The 21,600-nt window shown below is 50.8% G+C and overlaps 2 protein-coding genes across 2 annotated transcripts in view; both read left to right on the top strand.

Moving 5' to 3' along the window:
* The window catches only part of LOC144173358 (BDNF/NT-3 growth factors receptor-like), a 523,417-nt gene that overhangs the window by 204,535 nt on the left and 297,282 nt on the right, over positions 1–21,600 (top strand). The gene's annotated exons all lie outside the window — the stretch shown is intronic.
* LOC144173346 (histone H2A-like) lies at positions 11,732–12,377 on the top strand. The gene has a single exon (XM_077701823.1). The coding sequence runs from the start codon at positions 11,794–11,796 to the stop codon at positions 12,196–12,198; it is 405 nt and encodes a 134-aa protein (XP_077557949.1). The 5' UTR covers positions 11,732–11,793; the 3' UTR covers positions 12,199–12,377.

The following is a 21,600-nucleotide window of genomic DNA, read 5'->3' as shown; positions in this document are numbered from 1 at the left end:
ACTTTCCTCACGTCCAAAATCCAAGCTGCCAATCATGCAAACTGAGTCAAGTAAAAGACCACAATCCACCCCCATAAAGTCCAAAATACAAGTGCCCAAGATCGAAGCCAAGTCCACTTCAACTCAGCCAAAGTCCAAAGCCAACGCCCACGCAACGAACCCAAAGGAAGCGCTGCACTCCACGAATGCGATGCAGCTCCGCCGTTTCCTCTATCTTCGCATCTCAATTACGAAGCGGGTCGTTTTTTTTATATTTTCTGGTAAAGCCAATGTACCGCGTGGCCAATTGACCGAAAGAACCTTGGAACGCCTGACAAGCGACAGCGAGGCGAGCTCTGTTCTCAATAATAAAGGCACAAGTAAAATACCGCTCTGCTAGGCAACATCCGGGCATGTGCAAACAGGAGAGTTGCGGCTGTGGTTGCGAGTGCGGTTCTAGGCGGCGTTCGGAAGTGGCACAGCACGCGCCTGCTGACCTGCAATTGCGGCGCAAGAGCCACCATTACTCGCAGCGCCATGTTCCTCCCAGCATGGCAATGAAATTGCGCTAAAAGGACAGGATGAAAATAAGAATATAGACCATACAGCGCAGACTAACAGACGGAGTTGATTTCCACGCTCATATTATCAAGCGGACAAGTGGAAACAAGAGAAATTTAAACTACAAAACTAAAACTACAAAAAACAGACAAAAATGCAAGAAGCAAAAAAAAACACACACACAGATCACCATGACACACATGCCGTCTCCAACAAATTAGACCCCATCAAGGAATGTGATTTCCTTACCCAACAACGATACCAAAGCGACACTAATGCAAACATCACCCGCGCGCACAATTTCACGCGCCCCTATTACTTCCTTCGTGGGTGAGTCACGGCTCGTAGCGAGCACCTTAGTTTTTTTGAAAAAATGAAGAACACTTATATTCACGGCAATGAATGCCAAGATGCCCGCTTATCGAGTTACTAACATTGTTCTTGTGCTCACGAAGTCTATCGTTGATACATCTGCCAGTTTGGCCGATGTATACTTTTTTGCAGGGCAATGGAATCAAGTATTTCACAATTTCACGCGCCTCTATTATTTCCCGCTCACGATCACTCGCTAGATTTCGGGTCACTCGCTAGATCGCGTTCGTTCCTCCCTCTCACACAGTTGATCGCACGTACCTTTCCATTGTTCCCTTCTCGGCAGCTAACATTGCCCCCTCCCCTTTCCGGCTGGGAATAAAATTTTAGGAACAACGCAAAGTACACCTGAGTTGAGTGAGTTAATTTCAGCATTTGTTTACACACGCAAATAATTGGGCTCAACTTTGTTTGCCCGGCGTAACGGACTGGCGCGTCGCAGGAAGTGGACTGGGAACTAGCGCAGAAGTTGGAGCGCTAAAAGGCTTCAGTGAGCATTTTATGCTGCCGTATACCAAGACGAAGGAGCCCATAGAGAATGGTATTGTAGAACCAGCGCTCTCAAAGCAATCCTCGCCGCGCTGCTTCTAACTTCTAACACGACGTCGTAACGTTGTCTTTCAAGCGCCACATCGAACTGACGGCAGTGGGCAAGCCGGTTGGGCACCCTGTCATTTTCAGCGGGCGGAAGACGTGACAGGTGCGGAAACGGGCGTAGCACCGTCGGCCGCCAGCAGAGACGCGTAACTAAGCCGTGGCAGTTGTGCAGCATGGCCCCCCGCAACAAGCAAAACGCATGAGAGCACGGTCCCCCGAGAGCGTGTCTTCGACGAAGTGCGCAGCCTTCCCAGAAAGAGAGGAAAAATCTTGACGGCGTAGTTGACACTAGGTCCTTGTTGCCAGTGGGTCTCTGAAACAAGGGAGCCAGCGGCAGGGCAGTGTTTAGGTAGGCATTAGCCACGGCCGGAAGAGCTTGCTTCTCCAGGTCGAGCTCCAGATAATGGGGACGTGTGGACAGGCACCCACAGAGGTTCGTTCGTGGCGCCCCAAAAAGCTGCAATAGAGTTCGGCATAACAGTGACTGCAGCCCCAGAACTTGTGTGAGTAGGAGGAAATGAACCATTTGCATGCAGGTGTAAGCTACGACGTCGCAGATTGGCCATCATGGTCGTTCGGGACAAGGGCAGTTGAGCGGCCCCACCATGAAGAACTAACCGAGTCCCTTGCACCACAACCGTACCTGTTACGGCTCGGCGGTGCGAAACGACAAAAGCTTGCCACGCCCAGCCTGCTTTGTACATTCGCGATCAATGGCACGCACAGCTGTTTCCGTGATCTCGTTTCCAGAACTTCCACCTCGGCCGTCGCACCGAATGCGGTCACACGTGGAATTAAGCTTGCCTTGCTCCGTTCTATGTTCGCGGTAAAAGTGAGCTTCTCCTCGTATTGTATCTCTACGAAATGAGACAAAACCTGCCCTCTAGCACCTACCAGTCATGCATGCCAAGCACGACTGGTAGGGGTGGTTGGAAGTCAGTGGGAGAGACCTTCGTCCTGCAGTGGAGCTGAATAGGCTGTTGTTGTTGATGATGATTAACGGAAGCCGGTGTTCTTAAGCTTTCATCTAACCTCGTTTTACGGTGGAATTCCGCCGCCACGTGGTGAGCAAGCGGCGGGGATCCTGGCGTGGGGTTCGGTCCTGGGCGGGATGGGGCAGCTCACTTAAACGTGACCTATTGAGATTTATACATAGTTATGCCTTGGAAGTTTGAGGGCCACGTCGGAATGCTTACGTGTACCAGGGTGGGGGAGCAGCTGTATAGACGGCGATGTTCGAAGGTTATGCTTCGGGCATTCGAGGGCTGGTGGACGTTTCTTGAGAAGTTCGCGGTGGGCTTGCCGCTGAGACTGCATGCCGTGCGGTACACGCAACTCTCGATGTCGGGCCGGTTGATTCCAGTAAGTTGGTAGCGGTGGTGCCGGCGACCACAATCCGTCGGCTAGTAGGGGTTAGGCCTACCGGTCTCGGTTTCAAAAAGCAGGGCTCGTTTTTCCTAAAGCGGGGCAGTATGAAAATCCAGGTGAGTAGGTAGATGGTCACTCACTCACAAAGGTCAATGAAAAAGCGGTGTGCAGTTCCGGCTACTGTTCTTGTGTACCCAGAGACCTTGAGTAGTGTGACGTGTTTCGTGTGTACCGTTCATGAAGATTATCATGATACCCATATTTACCACAGTATCCGTCCGCGGCTGCTGTCACTGCACAGGGCAGACAGGAACGTTCATTATTACAAGGACAGTTGCCGCTAGGTGGTCTGGCATGATTATGCGATTTAAATAAAGTTAAAAAACTCAGGTCTTGTGTGTGCTTTTGTTGTGGCGCATGATTACCTTAAAGATTTCTATCATTATAGCCTTCAAACTCTTTCACAAAGCCCTGGTGTCACCAAGATGTTACAAATTAGCATTTCTTGGTTTTCTTAAAGAAATGTATATTGATGACCGCCTCCGCCAGAAGTGTGGTTTGTTGAAGAAGACTATGTATTGGAAACAATGATTTGGAGTAGATGGCGTTCGAGGTGCTTATATTTGCGCTTAAAAGCTTGTTCAATGTCGTCTTTTGCGTAATGAAATGTGAAGTCGTCATTCAGTCCAGTAATGTGCAACCCCATTGGCTGAAAACGGGGTTATAGGCTGGCCTTATTTCTCTATTGGTTGTGAACGGGGGTCTAAGGCGGCCTGAACTCCCATTGCGTATTCGACGTCCCGACATTAGCTCTAACGTTGTGCCTCGATGTCTAACGCCATACACCGGTACCCGCAGAATGATGTATAAAGACTTTTACCGCGCTTTCAAGCTCCGGCTTCAGACTCAGCGTGAAGGCCACCTAAAGTTAAATCTGTATATAGGCCTAAAACCATAGCCACTCACGTGGATCGGCCAGTATACATCGATAACAGCAGCCGTGAGAAGCTCACGGTCGATTCAGCAATTCCTATGCGACTCCGACGTCGACATACCAATCCCAAATTTTCACATACCCACTCAACGTGATTGGTCAGGGATGATGACGGTACCAGTCAGAGCCTCACGGTCGATTCATCAGTCGATTCCCACAAGCGGTGACGCCGGTTAACCGACCCACACATATGCTGCACCAACTTTACGAGAAGTGATACTCATGCATTCTCACATCATAATAGAAAGCTTAGGAGCCCCCGTTATGTTCTTTTATGCCATGAGGCCCTCATGAAAGTCGAGACCATTACCCAACTATGTTTGCCTACCCTACAAAATCCTTCAGACGAAATACCAACATATCTTGCTTCCCAACTGCTGGTGTGCATAATACTTCCCAGTTTCACTTCAGTTTAAACTCTCTGCATCTTTTATTCATCTCAATGTCGCAGGTATCTTTAAACGCGTTAAACACCGTAAGTTAATAGCTATGACGCTTTATACTTTATTGGTGTCCTGCGAACGAAGAGAGGTAAGGGCCATGCAGGGCCTTCCTCCCCCCGCGACTTAAGTCGTCCTCAAAGCAAGGGCCCGCTGGCTTCCGCGCGGTCGGTTCCCGCGGGCTCTCGGGGTGGAAGCCCCAAGAGCGCGCGCCGGGACCTCCCTGCGCCTCTGCCGAGCAAGGGCGGCCTTGAGCCGCTGGATCTCTTGTGCTTGCACGTCGGGGTCATAAGTGTTCATGGCACTAGTGGTTCGAGCGGGCAAGTCCTTCGAGGCACTCGCCTCCATCGGGTTGAGTTCACAGTCCCGCAGTAGGCGGGCCAAAGTCGCACATGACACGTTGCACACACTGCACAACACCGACTCGTACACTTCCGGGCACACGTGCCGCGCCAGCATCGGCGTCAGCACCGAGTTCGTCTAGAGCCAGTAGCGGTCCCAGAGATTGGTTTTTGGGGGGGGGGGGGGGCGATTTTTTTTTTTTGGGGGGGGGGGGGGGGGCGAGGCGAATAAAGAATCGCTCCCCTCCTCGCGCCAATTCTGTGGAGGTGGTGATAACCATGGAGGCGTGTGCGCGTATGCGGCGCAACCCGCTGGGATTTAACTTCGCGCAAGTGGAATGTTTAAAAAAACTAAAAATAAGAAACTGAGGCCCTCTTTGGGGAAAGCGACCGCCCCCCCCCCCCCACGCCCCCTTGGGACCGCCACTGTCTGGAGCTGCCGGTACAGTACCGCGTCTTCCCTGCTGAGGCGGGGATGTGGGGGCGGCCGAAGCCGGCGCCCCGCACGGTACCACTGCAGCATGTCTCCGTAAGCCACCAAGGGTTCCATCTCTAGTTCCTCCGGCCGTCCCTCTGCCGCCTGCGAGTCGCGGGGAGGCGCCGCGCGGCCCGTGAGTTCGCGCGCGACGGCGTCCGCAGTCTCGTTGCGGTTTGGGAAGCCGCTTCCGCTCGCCCCCGCACCCGCGTGTGCCGGGAACCAGCGAACTGTCGTGATGGTCTTCGGGGCCGAGGACCCCGCACTGCACTGTAACATTCTCACTGCACTCGCGCACACTGAGTACTTGAGGAAGTTCGTGATGGCCGTGCGCGAATCACTGAGGATCGTCGTGCACCCGGCACCCGTGAGCGCCAGGGCGATCGCCGTCTCTTCGGCTTGGCAGGTCCTCTTCGCTCGCACGCTGCAGGCGCTGTACAGTTCTCCCGTGGTGGCCTTCACCGCCACGGCCACGTAGGTGTCCTTTCTGTCGGGGTACTGGGCCGCATCCACGTAGAGCGCCCCCGTGTCGTTCGCGTGCGTCTCGGTCAGCGCGCGCGCCCTGGCCTCCCTCCTACCCCGGTTGTGGTCCGGGTGGATGTTGCGGGGAAGCGGCAGGATGCGCAGGTGCTCCCGCACCGGTTGCGGCAGCCGCGGCGTCTTCGATGACTCCTTCTCTTCTCGTACGTTGTAGCCGACTCTCGCGATGATCTCCCTCCCCGCCACCGTCGTTGACAGACGTTCGAGTTGTGCCGTCCTCTGGGCCTCGCTGACCTCCTCCAAGGTGTTATGGAGGCCCAGCTCCAGCAATCTCTCCGTGCTGGTGCTGGCCAGCAGGCCCAGCGCCGTCTTGTATGTTTTCCTGATGGCCGCATTGATCTTGTCACGCTCCGGCCGCTTCCAGGGGTGGAAGGCTCCGGTGTACGCCACGTGGCTCATTGCAAACGACTGTATGAGCCTCAGGAGGCTGGCCTCCTTCATGCCGCTGTGCTTCGTGGCGAGGCGCTTGATGAGCCTCGTGGCAATGCCGAGTTTTAGTGGACTCGTTAAACGGAACCTCTAGGGACCGGGAAAATATGCTCCTCTTCACGCCGCTTGGTCCCGACGCGGCGGGCGTGTGCGCAATTGGTCTCTGCGGAAGCGGATCCCGAAATGAGGAGAACGGTACATTATAGGCACAAACTTTATTGCACAAAAGTAACCAGCGAACTTTTTTTTTTCAAAGTATACTACTGGATTAAACCTGTGAAATGCAGTCCGAACTTCGATTTATTCTTCTACTTTCGCACGAATGAGCGACCCACTGATGGGGATGTTCTCACTGCGGGCTCTCCGCAGCCAAACTACCAAGCGCTTCACTAAATCTTTGTGGTCAGCCACTCGCAGTCTTTTCCGTTCAGGACCAAAGCGTGACGTTTCGAAAGCCTCCCGCAGCTTGTCCTTGTCCTGTATTATTCTCGTCAGGCTACTCCTTCGGGCGGCGCACTTCAAGAGGGGCTTTAGGCGTACTTCGTTGCAAGCGCCGTTTTCGTGAAGCGACCACTCTCGAAATCATTGATTACCTCCATCTTCCTGGACAACGCAAGCGTATTGTGCGGTCGTTTCTGCGCTGCCATCATATGCTGGCTTCGCAACGAAATGTCGCATACGACACCGCACAAGGTCAGAAACCGCCGCACAAAGCCAGGGACACCGCACAAAGTCATAGAAAGTTAGAAACCGCCGGAGGCGGAAACTGGAAAATATTCTGGATGAGAGGGGGGGAAGAGTGATGCGTACCGCGATTGCGCTGCGCCTGCCCAAATAGTTGCGGGTTAGAGTCTGATTTCAGTTCCGTTTACGCGGTGGTCGTAAAATTTGAGTTCCGATTAACGAATTTTTTTTTACGTTGCCTTAATACAAAACCGACCAATTGTGAAGCGTTCGTTTCGTTTAAACGGTGGGTCCGTTTAACCGATTTCCGTTTATCGAGATTCTACTGTAGTTGAATTGGCAGGGTATAGAATTCGCTAAGGCATAGCCTAAAACCCAGCAAAGACCATCATCACAGAATCGGAAACTGTCACCGCCGCAAAAATTTGCGATAGCCGTACGAACACTGACCCAATCCCCTTTCCAAAAGATAACAGTCGGAATCATCTGGACGCCTTCCCACTCGTCTCTTCGCGTAATCAAGCGACTCACGCTGCCGTCCGATAACTTGTACGCCTGGCACCACAAGAAGAGAGCAGGGGGGGCAGGCACCCACTCATCACACACAGTGAAATCACCCAACCCTGCGCACTCCCACGACGAATCGTACCGCCGCCTTAACTGACCAAAGGAACAAGAAGTCAGCCTCCTACGACTCCGTAGAGGCACATTTCCACACACCACGGGGCTATACCCGCCATCCGACCCACAATATATGACCCCCGAGCAGACTCTACATTACCCCAGCTACACTCTATAGTGCGGTCTGGACATGCCCGCAGAACCTAGACAATGACTCAACCCTTCCTAAGGGCGGTGGCGAGATTGAACGTGCCAGATCTAAAATCTGTTAAGCAGCTTTAGCTTGCTGAAAGGGCGAAGACGTCGGGTCACACCAATGGAGTCCTGGACTATAAATCCCGCCCGATAACCAGGTATATTACTGGTTAATAAAGTTTTCCACCTCTTCCTCTTTTATACGACAATACGACTCGCTTCTTTGTGTTGCACGAAGTGTCTTCTGCGACTAATCACCTTTTCCATCCCTCCCGCTGAAACAGGTCAAATTGAAAACAACGCCAATGTTTTCAATTTGACCTGTTTCAGTGGGTCTTCTGAGGTGACAGGGTTAACTGGCCGTCTTTAGTTCCGGAACCCGTAAAAGCGCGCCTCCTGTGATGAACATGCTCAATCGAATATCCTTCCAAACTGACTTCAGCAATCTTTGCAACGCCGTTTTTTTTTTTTTTTTTTTTGTGCGAAGCAGTATATGTCTAACCCCCCCCCCCCACTCTTTTCAGTGCGGTGGAGCCGACTTCCTTGGCGCCACTCCGGGTCTCCTCCTCGCCAGCGCTGACACCTTTTTCACAACTATTTTTCCCCTCGCCTCCACCGGTGCCCCTTTAGCAAGTTGCTCTGTCAGCTGCTGACGGCCGTAGTGCCGTTATCAGATGATCGCGAAAAATAAACAGAAGCGCGGATCGGCGTCAAAAAATGCTGTGTAGATTACTGTACTCCGTAGTGCGAAATTTGTGCGTGACGCGAGCTGGAGTCTTCTCGGTGACGGCGCATATCTGCTACGTCTCAGGAAGTGATCGAGGGATCATGGAGGGTACGGCGGAGCAATACTCTGCTGTTATCTCGCAGCCCGCAGCCGCCGCCGGCCGGCGTGTTGTTACAAATCGTTTTTGAACCTCTTGCGCAAATGTCACGTGGTTTGGATTAGCCACACACGGGGGACCAGCGAGCATGTTGTTTGAAATTGTGTTTGAACCTCCGGCGCAAATGTCACGTGGTTTGGATTAGCGGCGAACGGAACAGCGTCTGGGAAAGTGTCACGGGGAGGGCGCTCCTTGGCAACTACGTGTGAAAGAAGTGTAAGGGGGAGGCTGTGAAAGAGATGATGCCATAGCCGCGAGTGCCGCGCTTCTCCTCACCCTTCGCCAGACCCTCCTTTCCGTTTTCTTTCTGCCGTCGCTGCTGCGTTCGCTCACTCGGTTACGCGGTCGTAAACAGACGTCGTCCCCGCGAAACTCAGGTAACAACTTCCCATGGCTGCGTCCTAAAACTACCGAAACCCGCCACCGCCGCTGAACAGGTTGCCGCCGCCGTTCTCACTCAAATTCTGCCTCGCCCAGCAGCCGCGAATCCTTCCCGCTTGAAGAGCAACTCGCCCAGGTGGAACGTCCGCATAAGCCCATTACTTTTCTTCAGCATGGGCGGCCTTCCGAGCTGTAATTGACACCCACAACGATTACCCATGCGACGTCACTTGAATTCACACACGTGGCTCCACAAAGAGTGAAACCAAAGACAAGTTAAATGCACTTATCCACACCCTTTAGTACTTCAAAGAGATATTGCTCGCTTAGGTTAAATCACTCCATAATCCATGAGTGGTGGTTGGTTGAGTCGTATTCGTGAAGCACATGAGTGAAAACTCTTTTTTTATAAAATTAAAAGAAGCTGAAACCCGGTGTTAGACGATCTCACTTCTCCTCCGTCTCTGCCGCCGCCGATGGAGTCGACGAGATCGGCGGCAGAGACGGAGAAGTGAGATGCCATTCGTTGGTGTGAGCTGCCTTGAATTTTTATAACTCCTAGCCCATACGCAAGACGCGCACACGGCCGCTACACGTGCCGTGGCCGGGGCGAACAGCGGCGCAAGAGGTCACGTGACGCTATATCACGTGGTATTCAGCAAGAACGTAGGGGTAAACCCGCAGATGTGCTCGGTGAGTGCACCGTCTGTCGGTCCCGTCTCCGCGTGGGCTCGTAGCTCATTCGGTAAGACGTGGAGCTCTCGCTCCGTTTCTATATTCGTTCCAGGTTCGATTCCTCGATGTGCCAGTAACTTCTTTTATTTGTTCGCGGGAGTTTTCTGCTGACACCAACGGTCGCGATGGAACCCGTGGGGGGGTAGAAGTAAAAAGCTTCGCTTGAAAAAACGTCGCAATCACTTCAAACTTGCGGGCACGTGGAAAGCTAAAAGCACGCAGATTTAGTTTGTGCTTGATATTTTGAGATAGCCAAAACACCCCTAAAAGCACTTTGGTATTTGCCGCACTTTCGCGCCTCCCTTGGTGCAACTGCACCGCGTTTCCGACTAAAGCAGCCGCTTTTCTGATGGAGGCGAAAAGCAAAAACGCCCGTGTGTACGAGATTTTGGCGCACGTTAAAGATCCCCAGGTGGTCAAAATTAATCCGGAGCCCTCCACTACGGCGCGCCTCATCGCCTTCGTTGCGTCGGAGCGTTAAATCCTACAAACAATCAATCCGACTAAAGCGGAAACGCGCCGAGACGCACCATTGTGGTGGCCTCCTCCAAGTGATGGTTAGGGCGACCATATGATTATGTGAAAGAGGCTAGCAGGTCCTACTCTTTGCCGTTGCTACATCTGCGTTCCGTGCCTGCACGTAACAAGTGCCATTCACATCCTTCAGTCAGCCTTCAACACTGGATTTGGCATGTGCGCAGCACTACTTCTGATGATGTTCGAAACGCGGCACAGTTGCGCTAAGATTATTCGCACCGGTAGATGCACTGCTGCCTGTCCATGTACAGTGGTGATCTCGCTGAGGGTGAACACAGGAGCGCGTGGTCGCCGGTACTAGCAGAGCAGCCTGGCGTGCCCAGCGCGAACTATCACGCATGCGCTGTGCGGGCCGAGCGATATTTTGCTTTCAGCGCGCGCATCGCGTCATCGGAGCGTCTGCTCGTCGTCTGCTATGTTGCGTCTCGCCTGCTAATGGTACCTTGCTTTGATCCGCGATTCCTGGATTCTTGCATGAAAACGCCCAAATATAAAAGGTAAAGGATGATAGTGCTCTCCCGTATATTGAATGCAGGTCGTAGCGCCTGAGCCCCCTTTTAATGACCACCTTCGAAGCCTTGAATTGCGTGCTTCTATGTGCATTTAAAAGACTTTTTGGAAGCACTTTAAAAAATAAAGTGCTGTTAAAATCTGCGTGATCTTTTGATTGAGTCTGTTTGAAACAAGGAGGCGAGTTACGCTGCTGTGCCGAAACCGTTGTATTGGAGCTAAAGAACGAATTACCGCTCACACGGAAACATTTTTTATGTGGATTCTAGTTTCCACTCATTCATACAGTGGCTGATATCTCCACCGCTACCAGCGCGATAAACATAGCAGACGACGCGCAGACGCTCCGATGACGCAGTGCGCGCGCTGAAAGCATAGTCTCGCTCGGCACGCACAGCGCATGCGTGATGTTTCGCGCTGGGCACGGTAGGCTGCTCTGATAGTACCGGCGGCCACGCGCTCCCGTGTTCACCCTTAGCGAGATCACCACTGTACGTCCAGAACACCGTTAAGGCACGTTGCGCTGATGTTTGCCTTGCAAGCAGCAGCGGCGTTTTCTATATCCTGCTGGTTCGGGAGTCATTTTCATCGTGAAAATGCCACGCTCCTCACGGCCTCTTGTCGTAGCATTAAATTTCCGCGTGTCGGTACCCCGCCGAGATACGAACAGCCGGTATTATCACGAGTCCAGCAGAGACGCCCACAAAAAGGAGGCATCTAGGGTAACGTCATGATAACAATTAAGGGCGAGACGAACGAATAGTTTAAGTGGCGCAGGAGAAAAGATGTTACCCGTCAATATGGAAGCCGCCAAATCATACTGTAGAGAACACAAAAGGCAGGGAGGAACTGATGCATTCGTCACGGCTGTATTTTTCAACGCCTTGTCTCAGTGTCAGCCCCGTAGCGTAGACCGTTGCCAGGGCATGTTATAAAAAGTGGCTGATAACTGGTATATCAATCGTCACTCCTTTATCGATTGACTCGCGCGCGCTGTAGGCAGCTTTATTAGGAAAAGTGTTCCGCTCGAAGCGGCCTCTGTCCGGTGCAGGGTGCCTATCAGACACGTGACCACCGGACAGGCTATAAGTAATGCCAGCCAGCAATGTAGCGTGCAGTTCGTCAGGAGACCCTTCCTAGCGCCGCCACGATGTCGAGCCGAAACACGGGAGCCAAGTCCACCAAGTCGCCGAACAACAAGTCGCGGTCTGCTCGAGCGGGCCTTCAGTTCCCCGTGGGCCGCATCCACAGGCTTCTCCGCCAGGGTAACTACGCCGACCGTGTTGGCTCCGGCGCCCCTGTCTACCTGGCTGCCGTGCTGGAGTACCTTACGGCCGAAGTTCTCGAGCTCGCCGGCAATGCGGCACGGGACAACAACAAGGGCCGCATCACGCCTAGGCACTTACAGCTGGCCGTGCGCAATGACGACGAGCTAAGCAGGTTGCTACACGGCGTCACCATCTCGCAGGGCGGCGTACTTCCGAACATCGCGCCACAGCTGCTTCCAAAGAAGTCCTCCTCTTCCGACGCCGGGGCGGACTCCTCCACGGCCTAGGACGGTGACGTCTCCCCAGCCAGCCAGGATTACTAGCGCTTGCCTGCACGTGAAACTCCGTGGAAGCGCTAAAGATGTATGTAATGTTCGCAAGCACGAGCGCATGCTTTGACTGTCGTGCTCTTCTGTTTGTACAGGTGATGAACCTCGGGCAATAATAACCGTTCTTCTATGTGTACCGTTCTTTTGTGTAACTTTTAAAGACGATAGTCTTTCTTGGGCTACTTAAACCCAGAACTTTTGGTCTGTTTGTATGTCTGTCTGTCTGTCCGTCTGTCTGTCTGTGACTCGATTCAGCCACCCGGCCGAAGTACAATTGATTTTGCTCAATAGTCTTGTATACTCACAGCCACATGTAAACGTTTAAGCCCGGTTTATATGTTCATACTTGGCAACTTTGTTGAACAAGACATTACGCAAATATAAGACAGGAAAAACACAAAGGCTATTTACAGTGTTTCTTTATTCAAAAATTCATGGATACTTCGTTTTTCGATAGCACATGATATTCTACATCTACTGCAGAAAACCGCCGCCCCCTGGCGGCATATGAAAAATCACGCGGACACGGCAACAAAAGGTTCCACTAGCTAGGTTCCACGTTCTGCTTGGAACGCACGTGGAGCACGGCCACGCGGCTCTATAAACCTTCTAGTCGGCCGCCTCCATTCACGCGCGTCTCCGCCCTACTGCAGCGCTGGCATCGAGGAACGCGGCCTGTAGCAGCGGAATGCGGTAAATTCAAATGACCTTGCGCAAACCTTTAGTGTGTTTACCTTGGGATGAGCGCGACGGTACAGGAACAGCATGAGAGGTGAGCGGGAAAGCAAAGGGGGACATTTCCTTGGCAAATGTCTACAAAGACTATCGTCTTTTGACGACATTTGCGACGAAATGAGCAGATACGCGGGCAATTTTTTAACCTTGTTTGAGGCGTATCTCAACAACACATTCATATCATTTGACAAGCGCCTGTATGTGCAGAAAAAGGGTATCTGTATTGGTTCGTGCCTCGCCCCTATCCTCTGTAATATTTTCTTAGCACAGATAGACCAGGCATTGGAGCGTGTTTCAAAGCAAAGCTTTTTACCTCTACCCCCCAAGGGTGTTTTCGCGACCGTCGGTATCAACAGAAAACTCCCGCGAATAAATAAAACAATTTCCTGGCGCCGCCAGGAATCGAACCTGGAACTGATAGAGTACCAAAGCGAGAGCCCGTTGTCTTACCGGTTTAGCTACGAGCTCAAGCGCAGACGGTGAAGGCGGGTGGTGTACTCGCCCAGCGCATATACGGGTACCCCCTGTTCAAAACCATTCACGGGAAGCCGGCTGAACGCCGCCTTTCAATTTCATATCAAAGCGAGCCTGCATAAAGCTAGCCTGCACACGACTTAGAGAGAGCCGATTCTAGGCCCGAGTGAGCAATTCCTCTTCTGACCGTCTTGGAGTGCGCAGAGTCAAAAGGGAGGAGCTATTTCTGTTCCCGTGGGGAATAACGACAGCAGACGTGCTTGGTACCTAAAGTGATGTTAATATCTAAGAACTGCAACGAGTTCTGCAAAGGAATCTCGTGCGTAAAAACTAAACCCTTCCCATGACGCCGAAAAGAGTAAACCAACTAGCCCCCCAACAAGTTTTGTTAAGTTTCACTATTTGTTCCAGGTTTGATTCCTGGCAGTGCCAGGAACTTCTTTTATTTGTTCGCTGGAGGTTTCTGTTGACATCAACGGTCGTGATAGTGCCCTTGGTGGGTAGAGGCAAAAAGCTTCGCTGTAAAGAAAACCGGACGAGCAATTACATCCAAGATAGGCACCCTCTCTACCCCCACCCCACGCGGGAACAGCACGACGCCATGACAGAGATGTTGCGACACCATGATAGCAATGTCACCGACTGCCCATAAAAACCCTTCCCAACCAAAGTCATTGGATTAAAACCTACGCAAGGACAGGCGAGAAGTTGGAATCAAATTCCTTCAATTAAAAAACCAAAACCATGGAAACACAGCATACACCGACGCCGGAATGTGCGAAAGCCCTGAGGCAACAATAGTCGCAATGGACCACCTTCGCAATCTCGTGATGCATGACCCCACCCCACACACAGAAACGGAACAAGCGGAAATTGAACCCGTCCTCTTGGTTATACAACAATACCGAAACTGTCAAACAGAAGCTCAAATATCATTAGAAACTCTCATCAAAGCATTTCAACCATCATTACAGTCGTAATATTTGAACCATCATTACAGACGAGAACGCGCCTGAGAAACCGCCGCCCATGACGGAAAACGGTGACGATTACGGTGACGTGACAGGGGGGGGGGGAAATGGCTGTGGGAATGAGGCCTAAATCGGCTTCACCGGAATGAAAACTGGGAGCGGGGGGGGGGGGGTCAGTGATATACTGTTTCGCAGTAGTAAAAGGAGTGGGAATTCTTCACCGCAGCATTTTCGGCCACGTAACATCACTCTGAAGACATCCCTCTAAAGTTTGCTGGTAACTCCCCTTTACAGTTCGAGGGTCGTAATCACTCGACTGAATCATCGTGTTTGTGCTAAATTTCGGCGGTGCCTTGGCTCTTGATGTAAGCTGCAATAACCCGCACTGGGCCGCTTCTTCATGATCTACCTTGACGCGAATTACGTCGCTTGGGCCGGAAACTTCGTCGCTCGCTACCTTGCTTCCGTCCATACGCTGCTAATCGTCAAACGGGACCACTTGAATGAATCACGTGACGTGGAGCCAAGAATTTTACTCAAGGTCTTCCGGTGTAGCCGCACACTCTAAGCACACAACCTGGGGAAGGTGAAAGGTATCATACCTCTGCCCTCCTTTTGGACGGCTCACTTTTAATGCTAGATGTGACAGTAAAGATATGCTAGACATGACCTAAAGATAAAGATTTAGGAAAGATGGGCTTTCAATGTTCGGCACGGGCCATCAAACGCATATTCGACCTCGCGTCTTTGATAACGCCTCTCGAGTCTGTACACAAAAGCTAGTGCGATTCAAGCCATTTTCGAGCTGAGCAGACTTATTGAAATCTCAGGTCTTTGTTTAGAATGTTGCCACCCTGGACAACGCACTGCACGTGCAATCGCCGATTTCGCACCGTGAACAAAATGTTGCTTGCTTGTTTCCCGGCGCGTCGACATTTTGATTTCCCGCCAAACGCGTCTACCGTAAATGATCGTACATTTCGAACGTCTCTGCGCCAACGCCTAGCACACTTTTTTCGCCAACGTCATTGTCCCGCTCCGCGTATTATTTCAAACGTTCTCACCCGTGTACGGCTAAATTTTGTGTGCATTAGTGTGCATGCGTTTGCAACACGGCCAACTCGGTCGCTGTGGAGATTCCGGCGCGCGTTATAGATCCCCAGGAGGTCGAAATTAATCTGGAGCCTTCCACTACGGCCAGCCTTACTGTCCAGGTGTAGCTTCGGAGCGTTAAACCCCATAATTTGTATTTTTAAAATCGGGTCGTGATTTGAAGTTCTCACATCCCGGCCCCAGTATAGCGCACGCATCGTCCAAGACGAGGACCACGTAGCTAAGTGTCGGGGCCCCGATGGTCGTTTGAACAACGTCGGTGGCGTCGAGTTTCCCTCGTGGGGCGGAATGAAACCGGCATTTTGCAAGTGTGTTCGCTCCGGAAAGGCCAAGCACTACCACCGAAATTGTACGAGCCATCGCTAGAAAAGGTGTTTCGGTCTTGTGCTAACGTATGCTAGCGTGGTTACGACACCCCTTACGCCGTGAGATAATGTGTGCGTCAACGTGTGCCAGCAACGTTTAAGCCGCATGAAATGCTCGGGGCATGTCCCTGTCTGTTGAGCCACGGCCGCTCCATCTCCCGGGCGGGAGATCGAACGGCCGTGGTTGAGCTGTTCACTCAGTTGTTGGAGAGCACGATGGCGGGTAGCCAGAGGTATTCGGCCAGTACATGAATCACGTGAGCGCCCCCATAATCCTCCGGGTTCTAGCGAAGCTTGTATTCCTCCCATTCCCACGGGGAGCGTAGTTATACGAAGGCAAATGAGAACGGAACACTCCCCCCACCTACCTAATACTACGCTTTTAGGCCTCCTCTATTTTTTTAAACTGCCGAATGCATTTATCGCGCCTACTTTTGCCTTCACTAGGTACTACTGCACCGCGAAAATCCTCGGTGACAGCACTACTTTCTTTTCGAGATTCTGATCTGAAAGATGGCGCTGAGGACTCTCTGCATGCAGTATTCCAATACATTTGAGGTCGTTTTACGTTGTCTCTGTTTCTCGGAACAGCGCAAAGGGACGAGGACGAGGTGTAGACGGCACACAGCGCAGACTAACAACAGATGTTAATTGCACAAAATTACTTAAATACAGAATTCTGTTGCAACAAATGAAAGAAAGAGACAAGAAGAAAGAACCGCGTACAGATTTCAAACCGTCACTGCAGCTCACGTGCTGTCACCGGATAAAAAGGCAATTTCCTTGTCGGTTGACGATAGCGAAAGGTAGCTGACACACGTGCCTTTGTTTCAATGTATCTCGTACGCTTCAACGATCTCCCGTGTCATTTGATTGTTGCCTTTATAAATTATGGAGCATTTTCTGAGGTCAGGATAACAACCACAATCTTTACAATGTGCGCCTAGATGCCCGTTATCTCACTTTTTCACGTTATTGCGATTCTCGCGCAATCTGTCATTGATACATCTTCCTGTCTGTCCGATGTACTTTTTCTTGCACTTTCTCATCGGTATTGAATAAAGCACGCCATCCGAGCAGGCCATGAACGGCGTGCGATGTCTGGTGCTACACGTATCAGACTTGACACGGCCCTCATTAGGTAACTTTGTTGCAAAGCTTGGATAGCTTCTTAGGAGCGGAGAATATGACGTTGACGTTAGCGCGTTTTCCAGTCTTCTTCAGATTATGCGATAGCGTGTGAATGTATGGGATAGTAGTGATTTTTCTATTATCTCTCTCTTTTGGAGCATCTTGCCTGTGTCGTTCATCCTTAGAACATTCTCAGCTTCCGAAGTCTGTAATTGTAGCGGATAGCTGGCGGTAGTCAGCCGAGCCGCCTGTCCATGAAGGCTGGCTTGCATTAGGTGAATACAAGATTTGTTAAGTGCATTTGAGACACACAGCTTCACGATCCCACGCTTAACCAATTTAGAATGAGCAGAATTGACCGGGAGTATGGGCTTCAAACAACGAGGCTCGTAAGCCAAACAGATATGGTCATGGTAGAAATGCAGTCGAAATGCAGTCTCTGATTATTTTGGTCGTCTGGGTCGGGATAAGTTTAGCTGCCGGGAGTGGAAGACGCTTTCGACGGTAGCCGATATTGTGGCTGTCGTAACATACCATGCGGGAGGGTTGATTAAGGGACGCTATATAATAGCCGTGTAGTATGTGATAAATATATGTGGACTATAATGAGTCATGAGAACTAGCTTCAGATATTGGCCCAGTATATTGTTGCAGATTTGTGATGCGCAAAATTGTGTAATAAATATGAAATGAAATGCGATGCGAGTACGTGAGCTGAGGCGACGGTAATCGAGGATGTGAGCCTGTTAGCAACAAAGCGTTCTTTGATCTTTCCGTTAGAGCTTTCATCTCAATCCTGATCTTTGATCTTTCCGTTAGGAAAAGGACTGTATGTGACCTACTCGTCATATCATTAAATAATGTCGAGCGATAATTATTTTTGGTTCGCAAGCTGGGTGCCAACCGCACTTGGCTTCGGTGTGGGCCCTCACCACGCAACCAGCACTTTGGCAGTTTCACTAGGGAGGAAAATGGACAAAAAAATTGGAGAGTTGTGTAGCTAGAGTACGGCATCATACCGAAGCTTCGTTTATTTTTAATTTGAATGAATTCGCTGCTTTGGCTTCTTATTCTCTTATTTGTTTTACTTTTTCCCACATTTATGTTTTCCCCTTCTCTTTTTGGGGAGCCCCTCCCATTTTTGCGATTGATTTCTGGTCTTGTCCACTCTGATGCTTTCGCCGAAGCAATTTTTGCTCGGCGGAGTGCTTAAACGCGCATATTTTTGTCCCCAGGACACGTGGGTAGTGGTAGAGTTGCGCCACCAAGTTTTACCAAGGTTTTTACGATAATTACTCGGCAATTTACTACGGCCTTGACGTATAAAACTCTATTTCAGGGTCTATGCCTCCCGGGAGAGCAGTGCAGAAGGGGAAACTTGAGAATAACGCCCACATGCCATGGCGCGCTATGTACGGAATTTTAAAATGTCTACTACTAGACTAGACTAGAGCAACAACCTTATACTACACGCATACAGTAGCTCTATAGAGCTACTGTATGCGTGTAGTATTAGGTTGTTGCTGTTGCTCCCTGATATTTTCCTTAGTTCTTGTTAGTGTGAATGGGTAGTTTCTCTCTTCCTACGAGAAGGGGACGGCGCAGGGAATAAACGTAGTTTCAGAAACAAAATGGGCGCAGTGCAGGTCTTCGGTAAAAGTTGTCAGCCACTTCGTGAAAGTTATGCGTGTGGCCGGCAGTTTAATTTGAAATGGCCTGAAGACAGATGGTGGCGTACGTTGATGGGAAAAAGCTAGAGGCACGCTCACAGTGATGGAGCGTCGAAATTGCGTTGATGCACAGATTGAGCGCTTCACGCGCAACTCCCCCCCCCCCCCCCCCCCCCCCAAAAAAAAAAAAAAAAAAATGTCGCCCACGCGACGCTTGTGCTCTAGATTGCCTGCCCAATATCTTTCTGAACGGCGGTGTGCAGCACTGTCTCGCCGTGCAAGTATAACACCAACCTAATGTTCCCGGTGGGTGAATCAAAGTTTTTACTCTTGAAGCCCCTAACTCGCAGTGTACAACGCCAAAGAGTACCTTGTGTACACACGCCTATGCCCTTCAGAATCAGTTGGCAGCATTATCACTGGCTGGAATGTTACGTTAGTCGGCCAACTTGGTGCATACTAGAGATGTGAGCGGTAGAAAAAAACAAAAAAGCATTAGGAAAAAACAGGTTTCTTTTTTTCCCTTTTTTTAAAGCTTGGGTAACGTTGGAAAAAACAGAGCTTCTCCGGAGAAATTCGTTGTGGTGCGACCAATCTACAGTGAGGGAAACGCTGAAATCAATGGTTTGAGTAAATCGAGCGAAGATTTTGAGAGCGGAAGCTCGGCTGGGATTTGTGTAATGCAGCATGAAAAAAATATTTTGTTCAGTGTAAACGGGAAAATTCATTGGGCACTTAGGCCTTTTAAATGATTCGAAGGTGAAAGCCAGCGGCTATCGAAGTCTTTTTCACTACTGCGTCATGTTTGCGGTACCGTCACGTTCTCCTGTCATGCGTCACGCATCCGGATAATTCTCCCTTCATACCGCCACGGTACAGGGTTAGTGCTGTAGTTACCAAACTTGGCGGTGGCTCTTCAACCCGGATTCAAATCCCATTCGAACCCAAATAAATTTGTACGTATACTTGATTTTTACAGCGGCCGTAATTTGGTTTCATTCGTGTAGTCGCCAGCAGCTACGGTCACTTTTTGCGTTTGATGAAGAATCTTAGGGTTCTTTCTTAAAAAGTATATATATGTATGTTGAATTTTTATATACGTGTGAGGAATCGCCTTTTTTCAATTTTTCGTATTTTTTCTGAAAAAAACATTTAAAATGTGTTTTTCTCACGCCCTTCAAAATTTCATGAAAACTTTCATTTCTAGTGCATACGAGTACTGCAATATTTTTTATGCGTAACTAGCGTTTCTTTCGTACTTGCTGGCACAATCTTAAGTTCCAGAGATCATCTTATCTAGCCTTCTGGCTTTCTAGTTTATTGTTTCTGTTGTGCTCTGCTATTTCATACAAGTCTCTCGGGACTATACTCGCAAAAATCGCAAATCAACGCGTCGTGCAGCAGGTAATACGGCCATGGAGGATGTAATACGACCACGGAATGGCCGTGACGTGATGCGGCCATCCCAGGGGGCTCACTGGCGACAAACGCGTAGTTTGTTGCCAGTCCAAAGCTTATAACGCGCGTACATGCAAGCAGAATACTTATATTGCAGACTAGTCTAGAATTAATAAAAACTACGTGCTTCTAGCTTTCATATACGTCACCCGACATGGCCACTGTAGACAAAACGGAAAAAGGACGGGTAATTTCGGAATTTAGGGGCGATAACCGATACGAAAGAGGTAATTCAAAATGAGGAGCTTGACTGTAGTTTTTATAGGTAATCATGCCGTTACTTGTCGAAATGCGACCGCTGTCGAGTTCATAATCATTCATATACGTATACGGCGTACGAGCGCCCGCAGTTTTAGGTAGAAGCGCTGAGGCTTGCGTATGCACCGAGATAAAATGTTACCTACAGCCCGAACGTACCAGGTCTAGGAAAATAGTAAAACAGAAAAACCGAGCTGAAAATGAGCATCAAAATCACTTTGTGTAAGCCAGCTGCCAAAAAACACCGTCTTTTGCGTGCGTGTTTGGGTGCGCCTGTGTGTGCGCGTGCGAGCGCATGTGTGTTTCGGACAATGGCTGTTGTCTTTTGCGAGTACGAAGGCTTTCTTTCACCCGCTGAAAGGCGCAACCATGGAGCGCTTCATTGCGAGGTGTGCTCTGATGAATATCTTCATAATTCACGCCAACCGCCGCGCACTTCATACACGGAGCCGATGCCCTCCCGCGAAAAAGCCTTCCGAACCATAGCAGTTAACTAAACGGGCGAGAAAACGAGCACCAACCGCTCTGCGCATGCCGCCACCCACGCAAACGCGGAGCGCGCGGCGGCGCTTAATGACGGCCATCTTCCGGCGACGCTCCATTACTCACACCGCAGGAAAGAATCGCTTCGGGTGGACAATCAACGCCAGGGTTCATGGGGCAATTGGGCGCCTCAGCGACTGCAGTGTATACAATATGCCCACCGGCCGCTGACCGTGACGCCGCTGTTGGCTCAGCGGTGATTGCGACTCAAAGAACGAAAGGGGCTTTCATACGCGCGCACACGCCGTCGGCTAATTGTGCTCGTCTGCCGACCGGCACGGGACCATCAATCTAACCAAGCAGTGCCTTGAGCCTCTGAACCAACTCCGGCACAGCAGCTTGGGCCCGAATCAAGAGGGGCCAGACCCTAGTCCACGTTTTTCCTTTTTTGCTCCGCTTCTGCTCACCCATCATTTGTTTGGCTTGTCGGAAAGAGAGCGGCTACCGCTTCTGGCGCCCCGCTCCCTCTACTCATGTGATCGGAGCCAGGCGGCCGCTTGCTCGAGAGCGGCTATTGCGGGCCGTGTTCCTGCCGTTCCGGATTGACTACCCACCAGAAGCCCTCCGCGGCGGCGAACACGATGCCATTTCAAGAGCTCCGATTTACATAGCACACGGGCGACGAGCGAAGTTGGGTAACCA

The sequence above is a fragment of the Haemaphysalis longicornis genome, unplaced genomic scaffold, assembly GCF_048455015.1.
Source record: "Haemaphysalis longicornis isolate Haplotype H1 unplaced genomic scaffold, Haemaphysalis longicornis Haplotype H1 scaffold_1, whole genome shotgun sequence".
Lineage (NCBI taxonomy): Eukaryota > Metazoa > Arthropoda > Arachnida > Ixodida > Ixodidae > Haemaphysalis > Haemaphysalis longicornis.
Note: the sequence above shows the minus strand (reverse complement) of the source record. Positions and strands in the feature narration are given on the sequence as shown.